A 15,754-nucleotide genomic window follows, 5' to 3' on the forward strand; every position below is an offset into this window, starting at 1 on the left:
AGCAGCATGGTGCCGGGGCCACCCAAAGTAAGTGTTACCCTCTTCAATGGGCAGGTTCTGAATAGCTCTGCAGCATTAAGACCGGAAGTAGCATGAGTACAGCAGGCCCAGCTCTGCTGGACCAGCATTTCTCTTCCACAACGCAACCTGCAGTCTCCTGCGACCAGTCCCCCATACCCACTCTGCACCCCAAGTCCCTGTCCCAGCCCTGAGCCCCCTCCCAGAGCCAGCCAAAAAAACCCAAGAGACATACATGCTTTGGAAGATAAGAACCAAAAGCACACTTTCGCTCATCCAGTTTTTAAATTAAGTTTTGCATTATTCTGCTCTTAAAAAGTTTACTCGAATAGGTGCCTTTTTAATTCCATATATTTTTCTGGTTATTATTTTATAAAAGGAGTATTGTTTTATTGTACACGTAGACTTTTGTTTTAGTTAAACAAGTGGCTCTGTAACATTACCTCATTAAGTAGTAGTAAGCAATGTGTTAATTTAGTAACTGATGTGGCTCTCACACTGAAGGTTTTTTGCCAAAGTGGCCCCCGCTTTAAAAATAGTGAAGAGCACTGACGTATGTCCTTCTTCAATCTCACTATGTGCCAGTAAAAGGACTGCCAGTCTTAATGTATACATCTACACCAGTTAGTCTTTCCGTATCTCCTCAAGGGGTCAACCCTACACTTTGGAAAAACACTGATTTATAGACCCACAAGCTTGTCCCTTCTCCTTATTATCCCAGGCCACACAGCTACAAAAGCAACATTTTTATGTTGTGCAACCCTGCCTTGTGTTGCACTATAACCACTCTGATTTTCAGTTGAAAGTAGGTATCAATACCATTCCTCCCAACAAGTGAGTCTTCGACATGAGAGGGCTTTGAGGATGTATCTAAATACTATCAGCTGTAGCATATTCTGCCAACAAAAGCACAAAAAGTTGTCTGGGCAGAGCTAGGCTTAATTGTGCAACTGGTGGATTTCAAAGGACTACTGGGAATCTTATATCTGTAATACAATCTGACAAATATAAAGCACACCACACACACACATACAGAAGAGTCTTTAGAAGAACTAACATATGTAGTCAGTGTTACATACAGAGAACTCTCAAGAGCAGATGAAGTTGTAACAAACAAGTATTTGTCCAGCAAATGGCACCATCTAAAATAGATGGGCACAAAACCTTCAACCACAGGAAAAAGGTTGGGAGAGAGTTGTTTCAAAAGGAATCTTTACTAATGCTCCTATTACTGCCACTTCCCATTCTTCCCTTCCTCCTCGCTGCTACCCCCACCACACACATTGCATTCAGGTGCTGAACTGGGCCAGCAGGCAATGACTCAGAAAAATGTTCCTTTTCCATGGGACTAAAATATTGAGCTTCAGAATTTAAGCTTACATTGTTTACAAAACAGTCTATATCCCTTACAAGTGCAAAACTATATCACCTAACAAGGACAATCCAAATGGAACCAATTCAGTAATGCCTACCTGAGATTTCAGACATCCTAATAAGGGGTTTACTCTGAACCCTAAACTGTGGTAATTTTAACGTCAACATTGTTGACAATTTCACTACTGATCAGGGTACGCCAGGAAAAAGAGAATCAGATTATGAAGATATGCACAATCACAGTAAGTAGCATAATGGCATTCTAGCATCATAAGTGGCTGGAGCTTGACTACACCATTTCCCCCCGCCCCACACACACACACACACCCTCAATCACGCAGATTTCATAACTATTCTCCCAGAAACATGTCCTTTCAACTACAGTACTACATTGTCACTATATACACTTCGCATTCTCATTTGCCAAGAATATCTTCCTTCCCTTTTTAAAAATAAAATAAAATAATGGTATCCTAAGGATAAATGTCACTAATTTAATTGTATCACAAAAGTACTGCTAAAAGTCAAACAGACATTCCCCTTAGTAATCAACAAGCTTCTGTATTTTCATTTTACTCTGAAAGACAGTAAGCGTGGAATAGAACCCAAATATTAATGCAGAACAATTTTGTTAATATAATTGATAAAAATATTTGAAAAAAGTGAATGGAAAATAAAAAATACCAACACATATTCCTAGGTGATTTTTTTTTTCCAGAATCTCACCTCTCATTTCAAAAAGAAAAGTCTCCAGCTGATATAGTTCATGTTTTCAAACAACCAATTACAACTGATGCAGAATCATCTGTCCGTTTGTACAGAACATGTAGCTCAAGAAGTGAATTGCACATTCATCTCAATAGGTGTTAATCCAAATTCAATGATAATGTACTACTACTTCCATGCATTGAGTACAGTATGAAGTAATGCAGAGTCTCCTTGTACTGACATTTCACTGGAGATACATCTACACTTTTTACGGCAGCATGCAGAGGACATATTTATATCCCTGGTAAGCAGGGGTGTAGACAGCATGGCTTAGCCAAGTACAGTGCAGACACACACCTGAACCCTGTGGGTAAGTACCCTACACGGTTCTCTACACACCAAAGCAGTGCCTCCCCTGTATTCACTGCTATTTGTAGCACTGTAGTCTTTCCCTGCCACAGGGAAAGGCTCTAAATAGCTCTCTGTTGAACTTTTCCCTGATACAGGAAAAGGCTCTGGCAGGGAGCAGGGAGAAGGAAAAGGTTCAGCAGCTCTGTATTGCGGGAGCCTTTCCCCTCTACCTCCCCTTTGCCAGAGCCTTTCCTTGCCACAGTGAGAGGCTCAAAACAATCGGAAGCTGCTGGAGCTTTTTTCCGCTGCCTCCCCCTATGACAGTCCCATTGACACACGTAGCTACATACCACAGTGTGGACACAGCCCGCTTTTCACTGAGGCATGTAGATACACATACCCTACATGCTTCCACCAGCGGAAGGAAGTATAGACATAGTCTTTGTTGCCATGAGAGGTGAACATGGGAGAGTACCACCACTAATTTTTCCCATAGTCCAGAAGGAACTACATCCAAACAGCACAGCAGGGCATCTGATCCCCACTGAGGGAGAGCCAAGCCCAAGGAACCCAGCAGAGCCTGAAGAGCACAGATTTTGAACATATGTACAATCTACAAAGAGGAACATCTCATTTTGACAGCTATTTGGGAGCAGCACTTACAGGACTACCACTACTTTCCCTCCTTTCGTGCCTCTCAATTTGCGCCCCTCCCCAGTTTTTTTAGGGCATGCTCCTATGTTTGAATTTTTTGCTGTGGTTAAGCTGTTAAATTACCTAGTGGCCTTTCAAAAATGTATTCACCGCTTTGTTAGTGACAACAGAAAATAAAATGAGCTTCTGAGAAGAGCTGTGGTGACAACAGCAGACCCAATCCTCTACCTCTATTGGGGAGGGGGAGCAGTAGGAGGAAATGTTTCCTTATCTTCCCCCACTCACCCAAAAATAGATGACATTTGCTTTTATCCATGGGGGCATAACACAGTGAAACGTACAGGAATCTTGTCAACTTCATTCTTGTGGGACAAAATGCTACGGAAGCTAGAAACTACCCAAACCCTGGTTAGCTTCTGAAAAATCACTTGGGGGTGGTAACAAGAGCAGGAAGAATTGTAATCATCCCCACATTCCTCTTCAGACACTAATCAGCTAAGGTTAATACAAAAAAAAGATGCATCTCTCCTCACATCCCTCCACCAGATCCAGAGACAGCACCCTAGTGCAAGGGTCTCAAACTCAAATCACCAGGAGGGCCACATGAGGACTCATACGTTGGCTGCGTGTCCCCATTCCTGGCCAATGGGAGCTTCAGGGGAGGTAACCACAGGCAAAAACAGCTCACGGAGTGCTCTGCTCCCCCTCCCTCTGGGCCGCAGGGAAACGGTGCCCGCCACTTCCCAGAGCAGTGTGGGGCCCTCAGCACCACGGAGTTAGCAAATCCGCAGGACGGATCCAAAGCGCTAAAGGGCCGGATCCAGTCCGGGGCCATAGTTTGCTCACTCCTGGCCTGGAGGTAGGCTGGGGCTGCAGCGCGCTGGGGAGGGGCCGGGGGGAGCTTGGCAGGCTGCAGGGAAGAACCCGGCGGGCCGCCGCATGTTTGAGACCCCTGCCCTCGTGGTAAGTTTAGCACCTCTTCCCAAGAGCTGATTTGAGACACATACTAGGCTTCTCATGGCAAAGCAAGAAGAGAAGCTTCCATCTTTTGTAGTATCCTCTAACAGGTGTCTAGTACATTTTTCAAGTCTTACTAACACAGATATCCATCCTCATCTAGGACATATGACACTGCTACATAGCACATCCATAATCAGACCAATATTAAAGAAAACTGAGTTAAAGTCCTGAAGACTTTTAACCACAACCTTACCCAATTATGTTAGCAACCATCAAGCTATTTGATATTGTTTTACACTTGTTTTACCTTGCACAACTGGCTTTAAAACTAGGATTCATTGTCTGCTCTGTCCAACATTAATAGTTTTTATTTGAAGTTCTTCCTGCAATTGACACTTCCAGTATATTGATAATCCAAATCCCCTCACATCTCAACAGCTGTTAATTTTTAGAAGTCAAACTTAAACAAGGAAAAACAAAATCAGATTCTGACTTGTGTTATGTAAATTCTGCTTTAAAAAAAAACACTTTCCTCAAATACTCCAGATCTCAACTTACTTTATTAGTAAGTTTAGTAAAAGACTCAAATGCACGACCCTACCTAAAATCAAAAGTGAAATGCCACACTGACACATGGCAAACACCATCACATTCACAGAAATCTGCTTTTGAACTTTCAAGTACAGCAAAGTTATCGTCCATTAGGAAAAGTGAGCAAAAGAGCAGAGTGTGCATAATTTAGAGGAACACGAAAGTCTGGGGGTATGCATGTACTAGAGAACCTATATGGGCATGGCTTGAGAGCTGTAGCCATGCCAGTATAACCCAGTAACATAGATGCAACCTACACCAATGAAAGGGTTTTTTCCTTTGGTGTATGAGGAACACAACCTCCCCAAACAACAGTTGCTATGTTGATGGAAGCATTCTTCCATCAGCCTACCTGTATCTACACTGGGGGTTAGATTGACATAGCTACATCACTCAGAGGTGTGGATTTTCACACCCTGAAAAACAGTGACATTGACATAAGTTTTTAAGTGTAGACCAGGTCTGGGAAAATACAGCTTTGTGTATCATGTAGTCATGCTTACCCACATCTTTAGCAAAAAAAAAAAAAAATTCTGCTCAAGAGCATTTCTACAAGATGCCTTTATTTTTAAATTTCTATAATTCTGTGTCCTAATCAGGTTTACATTTTATACTACAAAATTTTGTACATTTGTATTCTGTTAGATACACTGGAGAGGATAAAGACATGTAAAGCCCACTGCTACTCTTCAAGAAACTAATAGAAAATATTAATTTCAACACCTTTTTTTTCCACATACCACTGGACATGAGAAACAAAAAAAAATGCATGTTTACAAGTTCCATCAGAATTGTTATTGTACATTTTCCCCAACAATGTTTTGTAAATTATTCTGTAAATACCAAAGTCACAGAAAAAAACCTCTACATGCTTAAGTAGTACTTTTACAAATCTTTGGAGGTACTCTCCATGCCCTCCCCACAAAGAAATGAAATGTTTTCCTTTAACTTGCTGTCTTATTTGTTGCCTTGGTGATATATACAGAAAGTTACCACATCTGCTTATCTTAAAGCACTATTCCCAGGAGACTCAAGTTACTGGATTTCTTGATTTCACTGTTGTCCAACATTCCCATATAGAAATGTTACCAAAGTATGTTGGTATACTAAATGCACAGCTTTAGAAATCAGGAAGAAACAAAAACCAGCAGATTTCACTATAAATCTTATTATTAAAAAATTATATATTGTAGTGAAAGACTCTCTCGCATATGACCTTTTTAAATAGGCAACACTCACCATTAAAAATTTATTTCCTAGTTTCTCATGTGTGTAGAGAAAAATATTTTTCAATTAGGAAAAATTAGACTGCAAAGACACAAAGACTGGCAGAACTCAGGGGCAAATGTCATTGTATCAAAGAACTACTTTTAACTTTAAGTTTATTATTTTTTTAATTTGACTAGATGTCAGATTGACAGTGTGCCTTCAAATACATACTTTCTACAGTAACAGAACTTGGGAAAATAAGTATATTTACTCTCACGGACATCATTTTCTGTTCAATCCTGCTAAAATTGATTCAACGAGTGTTCTGAAAACTGTGCCCTGAAAATCAGCTGTTACTTGTCAGCAAATAGCTCTCTCTTGTAGAGGTAACCTACACTGACCAAAGGAGGGTTTTCTGTCAGTGTAGGAACACCATCTCACCATCTCTCATCATCTGTTACGGTGTTGACTCCACTTCCTTGCGACCAGCTGCTTCTGCAGGTTTACAGAATCATCACTACTGGAGCAGCAGTGGCTCCTCCTTCTGGTGTTCTGGTCCCTGAGACCTGCCTCCCTGCTTCTCAGAACTGCAGAACACCATCTCCTTGCACTTCCATGCCCAGAGTGAGAGTAGAGGGTTCAGTGAGGACATATATTTGCTGAACCCCCCTCCTTTGGAAAATTCTGGTTGCCCCTTTGTAGACTCATAGGAAGTAGGATGGCCCTTACCCTGTTTTAAATCTCACATAGAAATTTGTTTCATTAGGTCAAGACTGAGAATTTTGAAGCTGCGTTTAATCTTTTTTAATTAGCTATTTAAAACTGATTTGATTTCTTATCAGTAAATACAGAAATTTCAATTACACAGAAACATTTTGGAATTTAGCTATAAACAAAGTAATCATTTACATTTCATGAAGCACATCAGGCCTTGAAAATTCATTTGTCCACTTGTTGGTAGCGACTATAGAACAGATAGCAGTGTATGAAGTTTTCATTTCAAAAATTTTCTGTGTCCCACATAACTGCAAAAGGTCATACAAATGTGAATTGACACAGTGCTGTCTTCTTGAGCCCCTGGACAGCTCTAGTGCTTCTGCAGGGTTCACAGCTTACAGAAGGTAGGCCAGCCCGAAATTGATAAAACTCATCAATCTAATTGTTACTATTCACAACACAGGATGCAGTGATGAAATTACCAAAAAGCATTTCAATTTCACTCTGCTAATGAGCAGCAGCAGGATCTGGAGCTATTCACAGGGAGGACCACCTAAAATGGAGGCTGTGGAAGGATTAGAAATGCAGCCAAATGGTAGTGGAGCCAGGGAAGACACAGACATGCCCATTGGAAGAGGGGTTTCATGTATTTCAAACACCAGCTCAGAGGATTGGCCTACATTTAAGACATATGTTTGGCATAGCTACATTGGTTAGAGGAGTGAAAAAAGCCCTCTGATCAACATAGCTATGCTAACCAAACCTCCAGTGTAGACACAGCTTTGACAACAGAAGAGGGCATCTGTCTATGGAGCTACTGTCCTTCAGAGAAATGGTGTTCCTACAGTGACAGAAAACCCTCCTTTGGTCAGTGTAGGTTACCTCTACAAGAGAGAGCTATGCCAGCATAGGCTCAGCAGTGTAGAACTACTATGAGACATATTAATTACAACTGTAAAGAAAAAATAAAAAAAAATCAAGGTGTGTGCCTAACCCACATAAACAACCCTACAGTCTTGCTACTGCAACCTTTGTTCTTTCTCTTCCTTCTCCCCTCACTCCCCACTTGGTTCTCTGTGTTCACTTGTACCTTATCCCTAAATTGTAAAACAGGTATCATGAATTCTGTAAGCACCTAGAGAGAGGAAGGATAGTCCAATGATGTGCCAGTCTGGGACCTAAGAGACATGAGTTTAATTCCCAGCTCTGCCACAGACTTTGTGACACTTTATAGAAGTCACCTTATTCTGTGCCTCAGTTTCCTGTCTGTAAAACAGGACACGAGGATAAATACATTAAAAGATGAAGACTTAGTAATGTGCAATAATAAGACTATGTAAATATTTACAACAGATAGCAGCTAGCATGTTTTGAGCAAAAGATAAATCCCCTTTAAAAAAAAAGGGTCTTTAGACAGCACTTTCCCCTATTCATCACAGTTTTGTTCCTAGAGTTTACTAATTGGTATAAGAGTCTGGCTAGTAGCAGTTGGCACATTTTTCATTGTGTTGCGCAATATGTTTATATTTCCATAATTAGATATATATTCTCCAAAACTACCTTGTAAATGTGTTTTTAAAACATATTCCTTATATAACATACATCTATAGAACTCTATGGTGTCATACAAAAACAACTGATATCAGAAAAACTAAGACAATGACACAAAGTTTGAAAATTTAAGACATTTCACAAAGAAGAGGAAGGGACAAATGACATACAATTGTGAATTCAAGTATCTAAACTAGAAAATCTAGTAACTATGGTAATGACAACAGCGTTTTAGTGTAAATACTTCTACTTATACAAATAAAGCTAAACCCTGGGATGAACAAAGGCAAGCACAGATTACTTTAGCAGACCACGGTTTCCCCACCACCACCACATGAAGCAATCAATAACCTCTAAAACAACAGATATTTTGGTTTACCTGATTTTTCATATAAAAAAAGGAATTACAGTTATGACAGTTTTTAAATCTTGAATTGCTGTACTATATCAACAGCACTAGGGAACTGCACAACGCAGTTTGCTGATTTTCTGTATGTACAGAAAGAACTTATGTAGTCATGATATTTAACCAAGTGCACATTTAGATGTGCAACATAACATAAAAATGCATCAGTACAATTGCAATAGTACCAATGCATATATTTCTAGAATCTGGAATTTACAAATAAAAAGATGAGTTCTCTATAGCACACAAACTCCATTTTACATATTATGTATTCATAACACTAACCCAAGGAAATCCTGCTTGTGTTTTTTCCCCCAGCAAGAATGTGTCTCAACACAACAGAATATACCCTTGCTTGTTCTCTCCCTCCACGCACATTCCTACACCCCTTAGGAAAACACTTACAACACCACATACAGGGAAAGGAAACAATTCAACATAATCTTTTATTATTTTTTATCACAACAGTATTTTTAAACCAGTCACTTAACATTAAATAAAAACAGCTTTTACAGGCTATTGTACTATGAATATTCAAGCTTAGTAAAAAATAATTGTTTCTTAGACCTGTCAGATGAAAAGGATGGTTATTTTCACTCCACAGAGAAGCTAAGATTCTACCACTTCTCAGTAAAATATAAATTTGAAGAACTAAAATGATCAGAATAGCAGCCATATCTTCCATGCAAAGAGAATAAGTCTAATCAATGCCACCGCCTCTGTCGTCCTCACATATGCTAAACACATACACAACACAAGCCTTCCCATTAAAATCAGGGGTGTCGATCTCTCTAGGGAAGCGAAAGAAACCTTTACCCCAATCTCAATCCCCAAATTACGGCAGTTTCTTGCTACTGCATTCAGAATAATTTCTAGGATTCGTGATCTACGTCAACCCGATTGATTCTCCACCACACACCACGGTGTGTGCAGCAGGGAGAAGAGGCTGACATGCACTTCCATGCTACAGAGAGCACAGGGGGGCTGTGTGTTTACCACTGCACTCCGTACCCCACCTTAGGTGCCTAGCGAGAGGAAAAGACAGGCTGTGTCATTCCCTCTTGTCTGCAAGCAGAAGAGGTGTCCTGTGACCACTCCCACTTCTGCTACCCCTCACACCGAGCAGGGCCCCAGCTCGGGGGAACGAGGACACCCCGCTGCCCAACCCTCAGGATCTGACTGACCAAAGCCCCACAGAGAGAGCTGGCGATGCCTGCGCCTCCCCCCTCGGAACCCCCCCAACGCCTGCTGAGCAGCGCCCCGCGGGGGTGACCCGGGCCCCCGGTCGCGCAGAGGGAGCAGGGTCTGGGGCCAGCCTCTTACCGCCAGCTCGGGGCTGTGCGAATCCCGGTGGGACACGGCGCGGATGACCCCAGCGCGCCAGCGCCCGCTCTCCCCGCGCTCCGGCGGCTCCTCTTCGGCGCCCCCGACACACAGGAACCGCTTCCCCACCAGCTCCGGCCGCGTCTCCACCACCGCCATGGCCGCCGCCGCCGCACAGGCACCGCACCAGCCGCCCAGCCCTCTCCTCTACGGGCCGCCCATGCCGAGAGCCCGGCCGAGCCGAGGGGAGCGGGGCTGTCTCTGCGGCTGGCTGCGTCCGTCCCCCTCGCCCGCTCCGAGCCGGGCGCCCCGGGCAGCTCCGCCGCCGCGATCACCCTGACACAAACACACGGAGGGGAGGGGGCGAGGGGAGCCGCTCTCTCACCGCCGCGCTCCAGCCCCGACCACTCCGCCCACGCAGCCCACTACCATGGAGACCGACACCACGCGCCGTCTCCCTCCGCCAGACAGCGCGAGAGGGGAGGGGGCGGGAGGAACTCCTGCTGCATGGGAAAGAGTCCGGCCCCAAAATTTGTTGCTTTGCTGGAACTGAGCATGCTCAGTAACATCAGCTAAAGCCTCTGCCCTCCCTGGGGATTGCAGACTGCTCCCTGCTGTTAACAGGGGCAGAGGGGTGAATCGGCGGGGGATGGGCAGGGTCTGTGCGGGGACAGACGGCTGCATGCAAGAGACAAGCACGGGCAGGGGAACGGGGGTGGGGGGACTGAGGGACACAGTCGGGGTCGGAGCCGGGGTTGAGAATGGGGTAGGGGCGCTGCCAGATGGGTCCGAGGGGAGCCCCTGAGCTAGGGAGGGTCCCGGGGGTCACCCGGCCAGGGCAGGGTGAGCTGTCTCCAGGGGCTGCAAAAATAGGGGGCGGGGGACAGGGGGGCTTTTTTTCTCCCCGGCAGGACGGTGCCGCTCAGCTCCCGCTTCCCAGGGCTGTGTTCTTAGAGGCGTGGTGCCTCCCAGTGCCTCGACCCAGCAGCGCTTCCCCATCTGGTGTGATGCATTGAGCTGCTGAAGCAGACTTGATTTAATCAAATACTTGACATACACCCCCTCTGAAAATTATACTTGTCTTACTTGTTTTTAGTCCTTAAAGAAATCCCTTACCCATTTATATGTCTGCATAAAGCCTCATAGCAGTTCACAAATGTGTCTTTAACTATTACTCTCCGTGCTTGAATTGCACTGCCTTTTTCTTGAAATCCACTGTAAATGTAGGTTAATGCCTCTTTACATTATTTATTTGTAATATGTTATTTTGATTCCTGTTAGTACTTAATCATCTACTTTTCTAGAGATGGATCAGATGTCATTGTGCTATTTAATTGATATTTTTTAACACCAAATACTCATTGAAAACATCAGTAATTTCCAAGACCTTCCACAGTCACATCTCACACTGTTTCTGGTATAGCACTTCGTATTTGTATGGCAACATGAGTTTTTAGTTCTAAAATTTTGTTCTTTTTTTCAGACACATTTGCACTGTAAAAGTGATAAAAGAAATAGTATTTTTCAATTCACCTGAGACAAGTGCTATAGTGTGATCTCTTTATTGTGAAAGTGCAACTTACAAATTTAGATTTTTTTTGTTACATAACTGTTTTGTTTTTGAGTGAAATGTAAAACTTTAGAGCCTACCAGTCCACTCAGTCTTACTTCTTATTCAGCCAATCACTCAGACAAACAAGTTTGTTTACATTTACATTTAGATAATGCTGCCTCCTTCTTGTTGACAATGTCACCTGAAAGTGAGAAAAGGTGTTCGCATGGCACTTTTGTAGCCAGCATGGCAAGGTATTTACGTGCCAGATATGCTAAACATTCATATGCCCCTTCATATTTCAATCACCATTCCAGAAGACATGCTTCCATGCTGACGATTGTTTTAAAAAAGTGTTAATTAAATTTGTGACTGAACTCCTTGGAGAAGAATTGTATATACCCTGCTCCATGGTTTTACCCACATTCTGCCATATATTTTGTGTTATGGTAATCTAGAATGATGACCTAACATATGTTGTTTGAACACATTCACTGGAGATTTAACAAAACACAAAGAAGGTTCCAACATCAGATTTCTAAATATAGCTACAGCACTCAACCCAAGGTTTAAGAATCTGAAGTGTCTTCCAAAATTTGAGAGGGATGAGGTGTGGAGCATGCTTTCAGAAGTCTTAAAAGACCAACACTCTGATCCAGACACTACAGAACCCGAACCACCAAAAAAGAAAATCTATCTTCTGTTACTGGCATCTGACTCAGATGATGAAAATGAACATGTGTCGGTCCACACTGCTTTGGATTGCTGTAGAGCAGAACCCATCATCAGCATGGACGCATGTCCTCTGGAATGGTGATTGAAGCATGAAGGGACATATGAATTTTTAGTGCATCTGGCATGTAAATATCTTGCGAAGCTGGCTACAAAAATGCCAGGAGAACACCTGTTCTCACTTTCAGGTGACACTGTGAACAAGAAGCAGGCAGCATTATCTCCTGCAAATGTAAACAAACTTGTTTGTCTGCAGGATTGGCTGAAGAAGAAATAGAACTGACTGAACTTATTGGCTCTAAAGTTTTACAGTGTTTTATTTTTTGTACATGATTCTACATTTGTAAATTCAACTTTCGTGATAAAAAGATTGCACTATAGTACTTGTATTAGGTAAATTGAAAAATACTATTTCTTCTGTTTTTTACAGCACAAATATTTACAATAAAAAATAAATATAAAGTGAGCACTGTACACTTTGTATTCTGTATTGTAACTGAAATGAGTATATTTGAAAATGTAGAAAATATCCCAAACTATTTAAATAAATGGTATTCTATTCTTGTTTAACAGCATGATTAATCGCAATTAATTTTTTTAATTGCATGATTAATCATGATTAATTTTTTTAATTGCTTGACAGCCCTAGTAAAAAGCCTTACTAAAATCAAGATATATCACATCTACTGCTTCTCTCCTATTCACTAGGCTAGTAATCCTGTCAAATAAGGAAAATAGGTTGGTTTGGCATGATTTTTTTTTGACAAATCCATTCTGTCTATTCCTTATAACGCGGTTATACTCAAGGTGTTTACAAATGGATTGTTTGATAATTTGTTTGAGTATCTTTCCACGTATCGAAGTTCGGTTGAGTGGTCTATAATTCCTGGATCCTCTTTGTTCCCTTTAATAGAGACCTAGGGCTAAGTTTTCAAAGGTTTAGGTGCGTACGTTCCAATTTCAGGCTCCAATGCAATTCCCAAAACTCTTGCCAAACCCTTTAGGCACCTAAGCTCACTCAGTGCCTACATTTTCAGGGTAAAATTTCCTTCAGTACCTAAGTTTCTGCCTCTGAGCATGCACCTAAGCTCCAGAGCAATTCACAAACCAGGGCAGACTGCAAGGGAGGCAATGCTTACCTGGCACGTAGGGCCCAATCCGGGAGGTGTGTGCAGAAGCTGCCTACTGGATTGGGTCCCATTCAAAATCTGGCTGGAGGAGAAAATCTGTTACCCTATGCTTTGTAACTTCCAGCCCAGTGGTTAGAACACTCATGTGGGATGTGAAAAATCAAGGTTCAATTCCCCCTCAGACAACAGGGAGAAAGGATTTTAATAGGGTGTCTCCCACATTCCAGGTGACTGCTCTAACCCCTATGCTAGAAGTTACAAGGTGGATACCACCTCCTCCTCTGGCTGTTTTGTGTAGAGTTAGGCACATGCCTATCTCATTCTCTCAAGAAACAGCTTAGGCACCTAAGCAAACTGAGCCCTGGTCTACACTAGGACGTTAGGTCGAATTTAGCAGTGTTAAATCGATGTAAACCTGCACCCGTCCACACGATGAAGCCCTTTATTTCGACTTAAAGGGCTCTTAAAATCGATTTCCTTACTCCACCCCTCACAAGTGGATTAGCGCTTAAATTGGCCTTGCCGGCTCGAATTTGGGGTACTGTGGACACAATTCGACGGTATTGGCCTCCGGGAGCTATCCCAGAGTGCTCCATTGTGACCGCTCTGGACAGCACTCTCAACTCAGATGCACTGGCCAGGTAGACAGTAAAAGAAACCGCGAACTTTTGAATCTCATTTCCTGTTTGGCCAGCGTGGCAAGCTGCAGGTGACCATGCAGAGCTCATCAGCAGAGGTGACCATGATGGAGTCCCAGAATCGCAAAAGAGCTCCAGCATGGACCGAACGGGAGGTACGGATCTGATCGCTGTATGGGGAGAGGAATCCGTGCTATCAGAACTCCATTCCAGTTTTTGAAATGCCAAAACCTTTGTCAAAATCTCCCAGGGCATGAAGGACAGAGGCCATAACAGGGACCCGAAGCAGTGCCGCGTGAAACTTAAGGAGCTGAGGCAAGCCTACCAGAAAACCAGAGAGGCAACAGCCGCTCCGGGTCAGAGCCCCAAACATGCCGCTTCTATGATGAGCTGCATGCCATTTTAGGGGGTTCAGCCACCACTACCCCAGCCGTGCTGTTTGACTCCTTCAATGGAGATGGAGGCAACACGGAAGCAGGTTTTGGGGACGAAGAAGAAGAAGATGAGGAAGAGGAGAAGGAGGTTGTAGATAGCTCTCAGCAAGCAAGCGGAGAAACCGGTTTTCCCGACAGCCAGGAACTGTTTCTCACCATGGACCTGGAGCCAGTACCCCCCGAATCCCCCCAAGGCTGCCTCCTGGACCCGGCAGGCGGAGAAGGGACCTCCGGTGAGTGTACCTTTTAAAATACTATACATGGTTTAAAAGCAAGCATGTGAAAGGATTACTTTGCCCTGGCATTCGCGGCTCTCATGGATGTACTCCCAAAGCCTTTGCAAAAGGTTTCTGGGGAGGGCAGCCTTATTGCGTCCTTCATGGTAGTACACTTTACCACTCCAAGCCAGTAACACGTACTCGGGAATCATTGTACAACAAAGCATTGCAGTGTATGTTTGCTGGCTTTCAAACAAGATCCGTTCTTTATCTCTCTGTGTTATCCTCAGGAGAGTGAGATATAATTCATGGTCACCTGGTTGAAATAGAGTGCTTTTCTTCAGGGGACAGTCAGAGGAGCCTATTCCTGCTGGGGAGTTTGCCTGTGGCTAAACAGAAATGTTCCCCGCTGTTAGCCACAGGGAGGGGGGAGGGTTGAGAGGGTAGCCACGCGGTGGGGAGAGGCAAAATGCGACCGTGTAACGAAAGCACATGTGCTATGTATGTAATGATAACAGCAAGGTTTACCCTGAAAGAGTGTAGCCACTGTTTTAGAAAATGTGTCTTTTTAAATACCAGTGTCCCTTTTTTTTTCTCCACCAGCTGCATGTGTTTCAATGATCACAGGATCTTCTCCTTCCCAGAGGCTAGTGAAGCTTAGAAAGAAAAAAAAAACGCACTCGCGATGAAATGTTCTCCGAGCTCATGCTGTCCTCCCACACTGACAGAGCACAGACGAATGCGTGGAGGCAAATAATGTCAGAGTGCAGGAAAGCACAAAATGACCGGGAGGAGAGGTGGAGGGCTGAAGAGAGTAAGTGGCGGGCTGAAGAGAGTAAGTGGCGGGCTGAAGACAGGGCTGAAGCTTAAATGTGGCGGCAGCGTGATGAGAGGAGGCAGGATTCAATGCTGAGGCTGCTGGAGGACCAAACCAGCGTGCTCCAGTGTGTGGTTGAGCTGCAGCAAAAGCAGCTGGAGCACAGACTGCCACTACAGCCCCTGTGTAACCAACTGCCCTCCTCCCCAAGTTCCATAGCCTCCACACCCAGACGCCCACAAATGCAGTGGGGGGGCCTCCAGCCAACCAGCCACTCCACCACAGAGGATTGCCCAAAAAAAAGAAGGCTGTCATTCAATAAATTTTAAAGTTGTAAACTTTTAAAGTGCTGTGTGGCATTTTTCTTCCCT

General features: G+C 43.5%; 1 protein-coding gene across 4 annotated transcripts in view; it reads right to left on the reverse strand.

The window, feature by feature from the left end:
- The window catches only part of JMJD1C (jumonji domain containing 1C), a 306,728-nt gene extending 296,365 nt beyond the window's left edge, over window positions 1-10,363 (reverse strand). Inside the window, exon 1 of one of the 4 annotated variants that reach the window (XR_013636074.1) lies at window positions 9,863-10,363. Coding sequence is in view for 3 of the 4 variants with exons in the window: in XM_073353432.2 (XP_073209533.1) it covers window positions 9,863-10,021 (159 nt within the window). In the remaining variant the exon portion in view is untranslated. The remainder of the gene's footprint in view (window positions 1-9,862) is intronic. The other 3 variants (XM_073353432.2, XM_073353433.2, XM_073353434.1) reach the window with 3 other exon arrangements.
- Between the last annotated feature and the right edge of the window lie 5,391 nt (window positions 10,364-15,754).

Source organism: Lepidochelys kempii, chromosome 7 (genome assembly GCF_965140285.1).
Source record: "Lepidochelys kempii isolate rLepKem1 chromosome 7, rLepKem1.hap1, whole genome shotgun sequence".
NCBI lineage: Eukaryota > Metazoa > Chordata > Testudines > Cheloniidae > Lepidochelys > Lepidochelys kempii.